The following is a 14,770-nucleotide window of genomic DNA, read 5'->3' as shown; positions in this document are numbered from 1 at the left end:
AACATCTCTGTACACAGAGGATAGTCGGAATCCTGGTAACAGTTAACTACTTTCCCCAAATCCAAGTAAACTTGAATTTGGGGGAAAAAGGAGTAATAGAATTTTACATGTGAAAAACAACTAATTGAAATAGTTGTTTCACTAACTCACTGCTCTCAGAAAAGAAAAGCAAGACTTAAAACTGTAGTTTGTGAGCTGGTCCCTGCTGCTGGACTGGTGACCTAAACTGGACTCCCTAACACCGAAATCACAATACTGACTCCTGTGGTTGTTTTCTGATTTGTGCTATGCATGCAAAGCACTCAAGCACTTGTGCACACACACAGGTCCATTCTAAAAGACCTTTGAAGTGAGATACTTAAGTGGAATCCAATTAGGTCTGCTAGCCTTGCCAAGTACGTAGTCTCCCTGAAACAGACTGCTTCACTCACAAGATCGCCAAGTTACATGATACACACCAGCGGAACCAGTACAAAAATACGGAACAACTTATCAACATTATTTTTATTAATTTCATTACATTTATTTGTGTTTTAGAGTCTGTCTGTAGGTCAGAGAACAACCTGTGGCTGTGGGGCGTCTGCACTCTCCTTCTACCGGTGAGGTCGGGGATGGAACTCAGTCGGTCAGGCCTAGTAACGAGCAGGTAACTGCTGAGCCAACTCGCTCAGCCCAATTATTGATTAATTGATCTTTACTGTAACCTCATCTAAGTCGCTTAACTGCTGGCTTCTGCGTTTTTTCCTTTTCATCTTTCTGAGGCAGGTGTTGCTAAATAGGCCAGGCTAGTCTTGAACTTGGCCTGGTTTCGTACTGCCTCAGTCCTCACGTGCTAGGATAGGGTTATTGTGTGTGCTCCCCATACCTAGCTCAAACAATTATTTCTACTGGTTATCTCTCAATGTTTAATTAATACTCACCTTGAAATCTAGGAAAGATTCTGCTTCCTGCTGGCACTGTGAGAGGTAACCTTTCCCGTCAATCAGCTCATCCGTGTGGATCTTCCTGACTGACTGCTGGCGGCTCTGAGTCTGAATTGTGCCTGAAATGAAAAGCCATCAGGTATAGCACAACAGCCACTACTCAAAACTGCATGAAGCATTTGATCTACACTAGCTACCTAACCTGGGAAAGGGCATTGTTTCCTTTAAAAACCCATGCTGTCACTCATCACATGGCACTGGGTGCGAGAGCTCAGGCCAAGCAGATTAATAATGTATGTTAGCCCAGTCAGCACGCACAGAAACATCTACTGCTGTTAACTCTAACAATGACAACAACAAAAGTTCTCATCTTGCCATACTGAAGCTTTTCATTGGGAACTGTGAAAGTGTTTTAAACCTATTTAAACAGAGAAATAAGCCAGTGAATTAATTTTCCTACAGATTAAGAGTCAAAGAAAAATGAAAATATATGCATCTTAATAATTTGCCTACAGGATACTGAAGTATAGCACAGGAAGTCTAATTACAAACACCTACCATTCTCAAATTTGTCTTTTTTGTTTGTTTTTCGAGACAGGGTTTCTTGTTGTAGCCCTGGAATCTGTCCTGGATCTAGCTCTGTAGACCAGGCTAGCCTAAAATTTACGGAGATCTGCCTGCCTCTGCCTCCCAAGTGCTGGGGTCAAAGGTGTGCACCACCAATGCCTGGTGAGTCAGGATCTTAAGTCATCCAGAATGGAGTTCAACTCCATTTAGTTGAAGCCGATCTTGCACTACTGATTCCCCTCCCTCTACCTGTATGAGTTGACTTCCTCCTTCCCAATGTGGCTCTCAGGGACCAAACTCAGGTATCAGGCTTGACCCTTACTCACTGAGTCACCTTGCTGGCCCTCTAAGCCACCTCGGCAATAGGACAGGGGCTGTATGTAGCTCAGTGGAAGAGCCTCTAGCTACCATCTGTAAAGCCTTCAGTTTACTACCCAGTTCCTTGACAATTCCTTCTTATTTGATCTTAAATTCAAAATGCTTTTTTTTTTAAACCAAGACAAGCTGTTTGCAAGTTCCTCCTACATGTGTCACACACAAGAAAATATACCACTAAACTAAAAGGCACATGTGGCAGCTAACATACACAGTAGACATGCCACTACATACAGAAGTTTAAACAAACAATCCATTTTAATTCATTCTCCAGATCTTGGAACCCATTTCTGAACATCACTCAATACAGGAGTGAGGATTCAACTCAGTGGTAAAGAGTCTAGCACAACATCTATCCACTTCACTATCTAGCAGGGCTCTTCCCCTTGGAAACCTTCTACTCCAATGGGAAGCAGCCAGCACACCTCCTGAACTTTGTCAGACTACCAATGCATAAATCCAGGTTGGAAACCTCACTGCACTAACCACCTCAAGCCCCCTTCAGTCTAACAACAAGGTCTTCAGCACCAGTATATGGATTACTCTAGGCAGTTCCAGCTAACCTCTAACTTCTTGTATTTTTACTTTACTTTTCTTTCCTGCATTTTGTTATTGTTGTTTTGGTTTGGTGTTTTTTTAATATTTATTTAATATGTATACAGTATTCTGCCTGCATGTATGCCTGTATACATATAGAAGGGGACACCAGATCTCACTCATTATAGGTGGTTCTGAGCTGCTACGTGTTGCTGGGAATTGAACTCAGGACCTCTGAAAGAGCTCTGAGCCATCTCTCCAGCCCACTTTTTTTAAAAAACTGTTTTCAGTTGCTCAATAAACCAAACTTTCCCACACAGTTAACATCCTATATTGTTCACTTTAAAAAGACCTTTTTTTCCCTATAATCTAGGCAGTCTTTGTTACTGTTCCAAAAGGGGTTATTAGAGTTTCAGCTGCTAGAATGGCCACTTTCCTTCCTGCCTGTCATACGCTTACTAAAAACCCATTCAAGGATGACTCAGTAAGCTCACATAGCTGTGGAATTTAAGGACTGTTTCTGCTGTGTAACTTCCCATCTAGTTACAGTTACATCCTCAGCAGAGCTGGAGAGCCTGTCAACACCTCCATCTTCTGAATGTAGAAGATGAGAATAGCAAGGACAGGTAAGTACTTCAAACATGTATTTTGGTGTTAGCATTTATGTAGATTTTAATTTTTGTTACTTTTTATCTTTTTCTAAAAATTCAGATGCACTTTTAGAATCTGAATCTTGTCAAACAGCTAGAATGCACGGTGTCACTATCCTTTGCTCTCTCTTCTGGTACAGACAGGAACTCTACACTTCTATGGAGCCACAGTAGGCTGTGTTCTGAGTGGACTGTTTATACCAGGTGGCTGCTTATGGACACAGATGCTGGAGAATGTGCTCTCAGCGTGGAGCTCACTGTCCAGCACAGATCAGGTCCTGTCCTGTAAGTGAGGGTGCTCAAAGACCCTGGAGTCAGGGCTCAGATGTACTGTGTACACCCGCTCCACATACTGCATCATCCAGGGTTCTCATGCTGTGTAAGGCTAAGATAAAATTGTATAGGAAGGGAGATAATGTGTTAACTTTGTTAAAACTAGCAAACAAGGAAACAAAATATCTTGGTTTTAGAAGGACTGTTCAAAACTGTACTTTCTAAAAAAGATTCCAAAGTCATGCAAATTGTGAGAGTATAGTGCAGTCTGTATTAACATTAAAGTTAATATCCAACACTGGGTTTTTAGTAAGAAAAAGATTTTAGACCTTTTCCCTTGTTTCCTTCATGTTTACCTGTAGGGGGGGGGGCAAAAACACACATAGAAACATGGACACATTTGCTTCAGCTGTCAACACAGGCCAGCGTGCTTGAGAACACGTATCACTAGTGTGATCTAAGAAGTGAGAACTCGCAGTCCACACAAGCAGGCCTTCCCCCAGCCCAAAGACCACCTCCAGCTGAACACAGAAGACATAACTCAGTGGCTGACTTTACCAATATTCCAATATCACATTCTCTATTGAATACTTTAACCACAATCATGAAAAAACGTATTTTGGAAAGAACTATTAAGACAGAGAAACAGTGTAGGTTACATAGACCAGGAAAATTAGTACATCTAAAAGTAGCCTACACAGGCAAGCTAAGATCTGTCAAGCTGCCGAGCTTGACTTTAGTCCAGCACGTGGGTGGCAGAGGCAAAAGGAGCTCTGTGAGTCTAAGACCAGCTCAAAAGGTGTGAACCTGACAAGATCTGAGAAATCTATCTCTACTGTGCACTGTGCTCCTCTAGGCAGATCTGGCAGCACAGGTCTGAAATCCTAGCACCCGGAGCTGAGACCACGAGCTCAGCCCGGGTTACATAGTGATACCCTGCCCAAAGCCACAAAAATAAAGAGAATAAACTGAACTAGACTGCAAAGTCCAAAAGAACAGAATGGAAACACTTTAGTTCTCAAACTGTACAGACAGGCCTTGTGCTGGCAAGATGTCAGCAAAAGGTGGTTGCAGTGTGAACTGGAGACTGGAGTTGGATTCTTTGAATCCCCATAAAGGAACTCCAGAGATATCTTCTGACATACGCTGTAGCACGTGTATCTGAACATACACACATAGTAGTACGTCGTTAAAACTTCCCCCAAAATTATAGAACTTAAAAGATTCCTCAGTGAGATGCTCTTTTTTTTTTTCCTTTTAATTTTTCAAGACAGGGTTTCTCCATGTAGTTTTGACTGTCCTGGAATTCCATCTGTAGACCAGGCTGGTCTCAAAGTCATAGAAAGGGGAAGGTATGCTGGGAGGTGGTGGGGCATGCCTTCAATCCCAGCACTTGGGAGGCAGAAGCAGGTGGGTTTCAGTGAGTTCGAGGCCAGCCTGGTCTGCAAAGTGAGTTCCAGGATAGCCAGGACTATTACAAAGAAATCCTGCCTTGAAAAAAAAAAAGAGAGAGAAGAAGAAAGAAAGAAGGAGAAGGAGGAGAAAGAGGGTAGAAAGGAGGAGGAGATGAGGAGAAAGAAGGGAAGACCGAAGAAGAAGGAGGAGGAGGAGGGAAAAAAAAAGAAGAGAGAGGAGGGGAAGAAGTAAGGATTATGAGAAGAGAAAGTTACTAGCATCTTCGGAGAGAATCAGCAGAAGAAGATCACGCCCTCAGAATATACGGCAAAGATACGACAGAAAAGAAAAGAAGAAGAAGAAGAAAGAAGAAGAAAGGCAGCAAGGGTTTTTTTTGTCACCAAAAGGACTCCTGTATCCAACCTCAAGGCACATCTAGGTTTTACTGTGGAGGGGCCATGCTGTACAGTTTGCCGGGACAGGACTCGCACCTAACCACTATCTGTATGACTGTTCAGAATGATTATACTAACAAAACTGTAGTTCATGCCTGAGAGACTGGAAAAAGATAGTCATAGGCATAACCTATCAAAACATTTATCTAACAAAAGAGCTTATTATAGACCAGCTGTATGAAGATTTGTAACTACACTAACAGAAGGCACTACCTCCAAGTAGAGATGATGAGACTAATTACTACTATTCAAGGCTGTCCTTGAACTTTCTGCCTCAAGGGCTGGTGTTATAGATATGAACCACACCCTGCCTACCACACCGTGACTATTTTGCTGGAATTTAAATACCATGCAACAAATTCTAGCCATCTGCCCCAAGGTAAGCAGTTCAAATTTCTTTTTCCCTTTTTTTTCCTCAGTCATCCTGGAACTTGCTCTGTAGACCAGGCTGGACTTGAACTGACAGAGATCTGCCTGCCTCTGCCAGTGCTGGAGCTAAAGGAATGCACCACCACCAGGTGAACACAGGGTCTTAAGCTGAAGGTCTCATGGATAGGTTTTCTACATGATTACCATGTATACCTACCACATTTAACTTCAGATTTCTATTTTACTTTAAACAGGGTCTAAGTACCTGGAATGTGTGAATCAGGCTAGCCTCAAAATCAAAATCCTCTGCCTGCCTATGGGATTAAAGGCATGCAACACCACACTCAGCATCTTCGGGTTAATTGAGTGTTTTGCCTGCATATATATCTGCAGTGTGTGCACACAGTACCCTAAAAGGTCAGAAGAGGGCAACAGATCCCTTGTAATTGGAAATACAGATGTTTATGAAACAGCCACCATGTGGGTAGGTGCTGGAGACTGAACTAGGGCTCTGAAAGAATAGTAAGTAGCCGTGCTCTTAACCACTGAGCCATCTCTCAAGCCCCAACTACCCAGCTTCAGATTTTTAATCTTCCAATCTTCTTACTTAAAAAACAAAAAAATAAGAAAGCCACAAATATGTTATGTTGGTAGTCTTTTCTCATACCTGAGAATCTGATACTGGAAGACCAGCCTGATTGTGTCTCAAAAAAAAAAAAAAAACAAAACTGTTAATGTCTTGTTTTGGGACAGGTTCTGGCTATGTTGCCTAGGCTAATGCCAAACTGCTTAAGCAAATAAATCCTCTCTGCTTCCTGAGTAAAGTAGCTACATATAGGCCATAATAACCAACACTGACCTTTCTGTGTGCCATCTTGTCTTGCTGCTATAATGTAGGTGGCATCTGCACAAGGTGTGTCTAAGCACTTACCATAGAAATGTCCAAATCCCATGCTGACAGCTATCACCAAGGCCAGAATTACACACTTGTTAAGACCACCACTAAAGTGGCGTTTATTTGGCTCCTTGGGGGCTTCATCTCCTGGTTCAGCAAGTGGCGGCTCTTCAGACTCTGAGATAGAAATGGTCTTTTTCCTGTTGCGGCGGCGTCTCAGGGCAGGGCTGGGCTCGTGACTGCTATCATCGCTGCTCGATTCCTCATCACTAGGCTGAGATGAAAAGACTATTTTAAAAAGAAAAATGTTGACATTTAGGTAAACATTCTCAAAAAAGGCTTCCCAGTAAATTATGATTTATAATGATCAATGCTAGCCTTACATGCCCTTTAACATGAAAAAGCCAAAAAAGAAACACAAACAAGAATACACTGTTCACTTACCAACAGCAAACCAAATACAGATTAACTGTAGTTGATCAACTGTTACACCCAGTGCCTGACAGGCTTCTCCTCCTGCTCTTCTCAAAGCTCTGCCCTTTCCCCTTTACAATCTAGAACAGTTAATCATTCTTATAGTCTAGTTCAGGCTTACAGACACAAGCGAATTTCTGTTTTAGTTAAGAAACGATGAACTCCTGTCTTTTCATTCAATTTCACAGCTACATGAAGGGACAGGAAGTATATAAGTATGTCCCAGTCTTGTACAATCAATAGGTCTTCCAGGTCCCTACCCCACCATGCAGGTCCAAAGCACCACAGTTCGACACAGGTTCCCAAAGTCAGGCGAGCCCTTCCCTTCGACTGCCACTCTGACCAGAAGCTTGCTGGCTGTGCCCTTTAGTAAATATGTCAGCATGAGGAAGCGACACAGCAGCTATCCCCGGTGCTAAGAACAAATCGAGGATAGAAAATCTGCACAAAAACTCCACTCCAGGAACATGCCCTGAAAACATACTTGCAGCTTGTTGCATGTCACCAGACAACTCCATTCCATATTTCATCTAATTATTAATAGAATTGGTAGTAATCTCTATATGCCAGTTAGGAGTAAGGATAAAACGTGAACTTTAATTTAACACCGAGCTCCAAAACAGCACACACTCATGCACCAAAAATGCCAGTCTGTCAGAAAATAGGCTGTTCATGCCACAGGAAAGCTGTTCACATGACAACTAAGAGACAGCATCATTCCTGAATGAACACATCAGTACATGGGGTGCACTGAGAGGGTCGGTCAGTGTCGTGACCCTCACACCCAGCACGGGTCTGGTTATTCCTGATCACTAGGTTTTCCAAGATGCCATTGCCTTAGCTGTGAGGTACATTTCTTAGATAAAAAGAGAGAGAGGAAGACTTAAAACAAGCATTGCATAGTAAAAAGGCATTCATTCACATCATGGCTGGGGTCCTGCAGTCACTTTCTGACGGAATCACAGGAAGTAAGTGTAAAAGCAAACCTTTCTCCAAATGTCTTAAAAAACATCTCCAAGCCTTCATCTATTAATACATATATAATATATATTGCCTTCATATAGATGAACAGCCCATTCTATAAGTATTAAGTCATTAACTACCTAATATTTCCATCTTTAATTCATACATGTAATAGCGGAAATATCTGGATTTCTAAACTTCCTGTACAGCATAATTTGGCCCACAATCCAAGCAGCAAGCAATGCAGAGGCATGCAGTAAGCTCAGCCAGCCGGTCTATGGGATCTCTGGTATCAAGACTCTCCAAAGCACTCAGCGTTTCAACAGTGCATGTGACTAGGCCAGCTGAGAAGCTGCCCAGCAGTCACGCCACCTTGGAGAGCGAGCTGGCTAGGAACTCGGAGTTTCAGCTGATCATCCCATCCCCTTATGCACTCAGGAATCTTCCACAGCTTCTCCCACCACCTTTCTTTAGTGAATAAACAGGAAAAAAATGTATAAAGCTTTATTATAAACAATAAAGGAAAATATAACTTTTATCAGTTAACACTGCTATCTGTGTGATATTAAAATCAATGACTGTCTCTTTAGATACACACACAACACAAACTTCTCTACAGCTATGACCTTTGCCTTCTGAGGAAAAAGGCTGGTCAATGGAAGGGAATGGTTTTCTTAAACTTAAGCTATTAGAATCATACAAAAACAGGAACCTGAAAAGGTATAAGGAAAAAAGAAAAAAGAACAAAGTAACAGGAAATTAAATCACCCAGTGGTGCCTGGCTGTACAGCATTTTCAGTGTAGCCCAAAATTTAACATTATTTTTAAACATTTTCTTTATACAAGCAATTTTGATGGGAAAGTTTCCAATAGGTTTTTTTGAAGAATGCTTAAACTGGGCATGGTGGCACACACACTTGATCCCAGCACTCAGGGGACAGAGACAAACTCTATGAGTTTGTCTATATGGTCTATAGCAAATTCCAGGCCAGTCAAGAATATACTGTGAGACCCTGTCTCAAAGAACAAAAAAACCCTTAATATTTCTGTTAACTAATTCTGAAACAGTCTAAGATCTTTCAAGAAGAAATCAGGTCAGAGTCCTGGGCTTAGAGGTGCCATCAACAATGTGTAGACTGCTCCATCACTGAGCCCTTGGACTATACTCCTACTTGACTCCACGTATCTTAAGCCAGACCGAAAATAAATGGATAAGTAAATACATCAACACATGATGAATTCTGAACATGATGGAATTCTAAAATTAAAAAAAAAATACACATATCAAGTGCTTCCCTGCTGAGCCCCTGAGGAACCTGAGCACCCTGAGTTGGGGAGGCCTGTCAGAACCCTTGACCCCTAGGTACCTGCTGAATCCTAAGGTCAGCTGTACTAACCTGTAAATAGTCAGCCATCTATATCTCAGGCTCAACAAACGATGGATTAGAATATTCAGAAAAGATTCCTCTGCTCTGAACACCAAATTTTTCTCTGTAGCTTTGGAGCCTGTCCTGGAACTTACCCTGCAGACAGGGTTGGCCTTGAGCTCAGAGGTCCACCATCTCTGGCCCCAAGCACTGGGATTAAAGGCGTGTGTGCAGTACAGTATCAGGCGTGGTGCCTTACGTGGAGACAGTGGGTAGGGTGTTTTGTACCATAATCCCAGCTCAGTCCCAACTGAGGCACAAGACCATCACAAGTCAAGGCTAGCCAAGGCTACACAGTAAGGTCCAGGACAAGGTGTGCTCAAGAGTGAGACTCTGCCCTAGAACAAACCAACTAGTCAAGAAACACAATGTGGCATGTTATTACCTTAAACCAATTAGTATCTAACAAGTATATCCAAACTAGATTCTATATATTCTTGGTTTTTCATCAAATTAGGAACCATTTAAAACAAAGTTCTAAATTATTACTGTGTGTTAATTAATAACTGAGTTAGTTACAGGCTTTTTTTAAAACATTTTCCAGGAACTTTATGTCTAAGTATTTTGTGTCACATTGAAAGATACTACATATCCAGAAAACTGAGGTTAAGAATTGTGAAGTAGTCAGGTTATGGTGGCTCATGCCTTTCAAGGCAGGAAGATCTCTAAGTTTGAGGCCAGTCTGGCCTAAAAAACAAACAAACAAAACAAAACAAAAAGAAAAGAATTGTGGAAACTGGGAAAATGGTAGCACATGCCTGTAAAACAACTGCTGCCAAGTCTGAGACTAACCTGCGCTGCTAAAAGCAGCCAGACTCCCAGAGCTAGACCATACTATACCTCAATCAATCAGTCCAGCAACCAAATATTAAAAGCCAAATGCACCTTTTGAGGACTTTAGACTTTAATAAGCAGAATGTGGCAGAGTGAGTTTACCTAGCATGTGCAATATCTGGGTTCAATCCCTAGTACCCCGCCCTACACATGCACAGTAATGTATCAAAGAAAGAACCCTGATCTGAGCCATGAAGGCTAGGGAGACACGGTAGCAAGTTTTACCAAGATTTTCTTGCGTTTCAGAGAAATCATTTAAGAATCTGAAAGTTGGAGCTAGGAAAGAGGCCATTAATTCAGATGTCAGAGGTTTGCTGCAGCAACAGCTCCTACCGGGTTCTGGTTGGCAGAAGGTGTATTGGCTACTGGAGGAAGAACCCATGTTAAAGCCTTCTGAGGTGGGCCCTTCTTTTAGAATTATATCTTCCTGGTTCCCCATTTCTTCCAGTTTAGGTGGTTCAAGTGTAACAATATCAGAATCATCACTGGTAGTTGCGAAATACACATTGTCTTCAGGGGAAGCTGCTTCCTCCACCTAGGAACCAAATTTGATAGGCAGTAAATCCATTAATTTTGAGTCTTAAATTTGCTTTGCAGTTCAAAATACACAACACCCAGTTTCATTCCTTTTCCATTCTCTCCCTTTCCCTTTGCTTTTCAAAGCTGGGGCTGGAGTCCAGGGCCTTGTGCATACTATGCTTCAACTCCACCCTCAACACCTCCCTAGCCCTTAAGGAAATGATTCCTACACAACAGTAAAGTAGTATGCAATCACAGGCCCACTTTCTTTAGTGTGGAGACCTCAAAGCCATTCTTAATGCTAAGAATTAGATGAGACTCCTATCTCCTCCTACTGTGCTTCAAAGGTTGAAGAGACTAGTCAGCTCCCTCCATGACCACAGGACCCAAGAACTCACTTATTCCCCAGTCCTGTAAGTTTACTGGCACAAAATACACCCAGGTAATACAAGATAGGCTGATTGAACTTGTCTGGCTCAACAGCTATCCTAGGCACTTGAGTATGTCCCCAAATTCATTAAAACTTAGGCTGGTATATGACTAATCTCAGCACGCAGGAGACAAAGGCAGGTGGAGCTATGTGCATGTGAGAGGATGTCTGCTCCAAGTCAGTCAGGGCTGTGTAAAAAGATACTACCTCCAAAAATCCCCCAAACAAACAAAACATTAAAGCTCAATCGGCTGAGGAGATGGGGAGAATGCTGTTGGAAGAGCACACAGGAGGATGCCATTTGGCCATTCCCTTCCTGTCACCCAAGGATGTGGCATTTGTTCTATATAGAGAACATGGTAAAAGGCACCACCCAAGGAGCAATTACCACACACCAAACCAATTATCAGTACCTTCATCTTGGACCTCCCATCTCCAAAAATAATTTCAATAACTTTTTTGGTGGGGTGCATGTGGCAGAGGTCATCTTGCCAGAGCCAGTTCTCTCCTACCATGTGAGTCCTGGGGACTGAATTCAGGACATTGTATCTGCGTAAGTGTATGCATATGTCTATGTGTGCACACAGGTCAGAAGAGGGCATCACCTCCCTTGGAGCTGTTGTTACAGGTGTTTGTAGGACACCCAGCTTATTCCATGTGTGGTGAAATCTGAACCCAGGTTCTCATGACTGAGTAGCAGGCACCCTTAATCACTGAGCCATCTCTCCAGACCCTACCAGAAATTATTTTTCTTTATGCCATCCAATCTCAGCACCAAGAGACTAAAATACCATGGAAAGATAATCTAGCCAAGCTGCTTTATTCAAAAGATAACTTCAACAAGTGATATTTAATTTGCTATCAAATGTAAAAGTTAACCTTCATTTTAGACATTCAGTAAACTCTGAATAGAATTCAAGAATGAAATCACTTTCCAAGAATGATTACAATATGGAGTAAGGGAACAGTTCTTTCAACAACACAAACTCATCTTCTAGTCACTGTCGGAGCTGTGAGGCTGACCTGTGAAGGCACTGGCTTAGTGTCCGGCTCTGAAACCCAGCAGAAGTTAATTTAACTTTAAAACTGATTTTTCCGCACTATTTTTCTTGTCATCTAGGTAACAGAATGCTTAGCTATAAACAGAAGGACAGTCTTTATCAAACATCCACAGAACAAAGTGTTTACCTCAATTGTTGACTTGGTTTCTCCCACTGATGACAACATGGTATCTCCCATGGATGACATGCTGTTTGCTGTAAAACCAAGATCAATAGCGTTATTTCTCTAAAAACACGTCACTTATGTGATGTCAGACAATCTCAGCACCAAGAGACTAAAATACCATAGAAAGATTATCTAGCTAGCTAAGCTGCTTTATTCAAAGGATAACTTCAACAGGTGATATTTAATTTGCTATCAAATTTAATTTAATGAAGTTAACCTTCATTTTAGACATTCACTCAGTAAACTCTGAATAGAATTCAAGAACAAAATCAATTTCCAAGAATGATCACTCTGTTCTTCCTAACAAATTTTATTTACTCAACGCATTAATGGCTCTCAGGTATCAGCAGCCTTCTAACTACTCTCAGACACTTGCTGGCAGGTCTCCGGCTTCCCACAAGTCCAGTGAACATCCAGGATAAGACCATTCCATTGGCAATCAAGGATGATAGATACCTCCAGCCCCAGAAAAAGAAATGGAAACTTACCTTCACCTCCAGGCCCCACATCAAGAACTTGCAGTTCCTCTTGCTCTAATGAGGAACTGCCAAGAGTCAGTTCACAGCTGTCACTGGCAGAATTCACGATCTCCAAATCAGAACCCTAGGGGAAAGTGGTAACTATTAATTAAGGTATTGGATTTGATATGTGATATGTAGAAAGTTCCTGAGGCTACCACACTCTAAACATCATTTATCCTGATCGGATTTGTTCCACTCAGTCCATACAGGCCTGCAGGAGGGAAACCACAGAATGGGTTCATGCTTCAAGCCCATTACAGGTGAACACAAATAGAATGAACATAATAGGTTAACGTTTACATTTAGTAACAAATTAAATATTGCCTATTGGAGTTATCTTCTGAATAAAGCTTGGCTGGCTAGGTAATCTTCCCATGGTCCTGGAGAGATGGCTCAGAGGCTAAAAGCCAAACTCTGAGTGTTAAGTATCTACACTATGGGTTTAGAGAGATATCTCAAGAGAACCCATTGTTCTTCCAGAGGATGCGGGTTTGATTCCCAGTACCCACATGGTGGCTCACAACTGTAACTCCAGGAGAATCAACACCCTGGTTCTAGCATCCTCAGAGACTGCACGCAAGTGGTCTGCACAAATATTTATATGAATAAAAATTGTAAGAGACTGTCTGCACTGGCAGCAAAATAGAGGCTCAGGCAGGTTAGATCTGATTTGCAGATTGCTTGGGAAGGAGGTCTTAGACTAAATCAGAATGGGAGTAATGAAAAGAAAAATAAAACAGTCAAGAGACCTCAGAAAGAAAGAGGACATAGAGAACTTAAAAAAAATATATAAAAACGCAAGCACAAGGGCAAGAGTGGTTATACAATGTGCATGCAATCCCAGCACTAAGGGGTCAAGTTAAGAGTACCCTGGAATACAAAGTGACTGCCAGGCCACCTAGGCTAGACCCTATCCCCAAAACACTATGAGGTACAAGTACAACTGGAGTTTTGCCACATGTGACACACAGCTAAGTGTCACAGCTATCATAGTTCACCCTGCAGCTTACAGCCAGGTTCCTAATGCCGCCTCCCTCCTACCCTTGGCTTCTCCTTATTGGAAAAGGGGGGAGGGGGGTGGAGTGTAGCTTATAGAAGTCTACCCGAACACTGCAGAAACAGGTTAAAAACACAGAAGCAGAACCAGGGCTTACACAGTGGCACATGTTATCTATCATTCATGACATGGGTGACCCAAGGCCAGTCCATGAGGGGCGACTGCAGGTGACTCGAGGCTGTGGCAAGCAGGAGACAGACAGATATGCCATGTGAAGACAAAAGCAGCAGGAGGACCACTGCAAGACTGGGCTAACTTGGTCTACATAGCGGCGTGCTAAGCTAGCCAGGGGTACAGATTACCATCTGAACAGGTGGGATGGGAGCTGGGAATGGGGTTACACACCTACTAACTCTTGGCTGGGGGCAAGGGAGGATACAGAGCACAGGCCAGTCAAGGTTACCACATAACAAACTAGCATAGGTGTGAAAACTTCCTTCCAGGTGTGGAAGACATGCTGAAGCCTAAACAGGCTCACAGCCAGTTTGCTGTAGTGAGATCCTTCAACCCTTCCCACCGAAAAAACCTCAGTCTCCCTTCTATCTCAATCAGTATAGTTGCTAACACATTTTGAAACTGTAAAAGAAAGACTACTAAGTGTTTAAAGTTACACGTGTTCACGTAGTGTGTGTACATCACCACAGTACATATGTAGAGGTCAGAGAAAACTTGTAGAGTGGGCGCTTTTCTACCGTCTGGTTTCGAGGACCCAACTTAGTATGTCAGGCTTCCACAGCACCTGAGCCATGTCACTGGCTCCCTATTTTTATTGATGCTGCTTTGTAAATGACATGATTAATAAACTGTCTGTTCTAAATCTTCAATTATCAAAATAATTCTTGCTTTTGAGAAAGGGCTTCTCTGTGTAACAGCTCTGGT

At 42.3% G+C, this 14,770-nt stretch overlaps 1 protein-coding gene across 2 annotated transcripts in view; it reads right to left on the bottom strand.

Moving 5' to 3' along the window:
- Window positions 1-14,770, bottom strand: part of Ccpg1 (cell cycle progression 1) — a 32,957-nt gene that overhangs the window by 5,044 nt on the left and 13,143 nt on the right. For both annotated transcript variants that reach the window (XM_038321341.1, XM_038321342.1), the window contains exons 3-7: window positions 12,802-12,916; window positions 12,275-12,342; window positions 10,471-10,672; window positions 6,476-6,727; window positions 921-1,042 (exon numbers count right to left, since the gene is read on the bottom strand). In XM_038321341.1, the coding sequence (XP_038177269.1) occupies window positions 921-1,042; window positions 6,476-6,727; window positions 10,471-10,672; window positions 12,275-12,342; window positions 12,802-12,916 (759 nt within the window). The remainder of the gene's footprint in view (window positions 1-920; window positions 1,043-6,475; window positions 6,728-10,470; window positions 10,673-12,274; window positions 12,343-12,801; window positions 12,917-14,770) is intronic.

Source organism: Arvicola amphibius, chromosome 3 (genome assembly GCF_903992535.2).
Source record: "Arvicola amphibius chromosome 3, mArvAmp1.2, whole genome shotgun sequence".
NCBI classification, from domain to species: domain Eukaryota; kingdom Metazoa; phylum Chordata; class Mammalia; order Rodentia; family Cricetidae; genus Arvicola; species Arvicola amphibius.
Note: the sequence above shows the minus strand (reverse complement) of the source record. Positions and strands in the feature narration are given on the sequence as shown.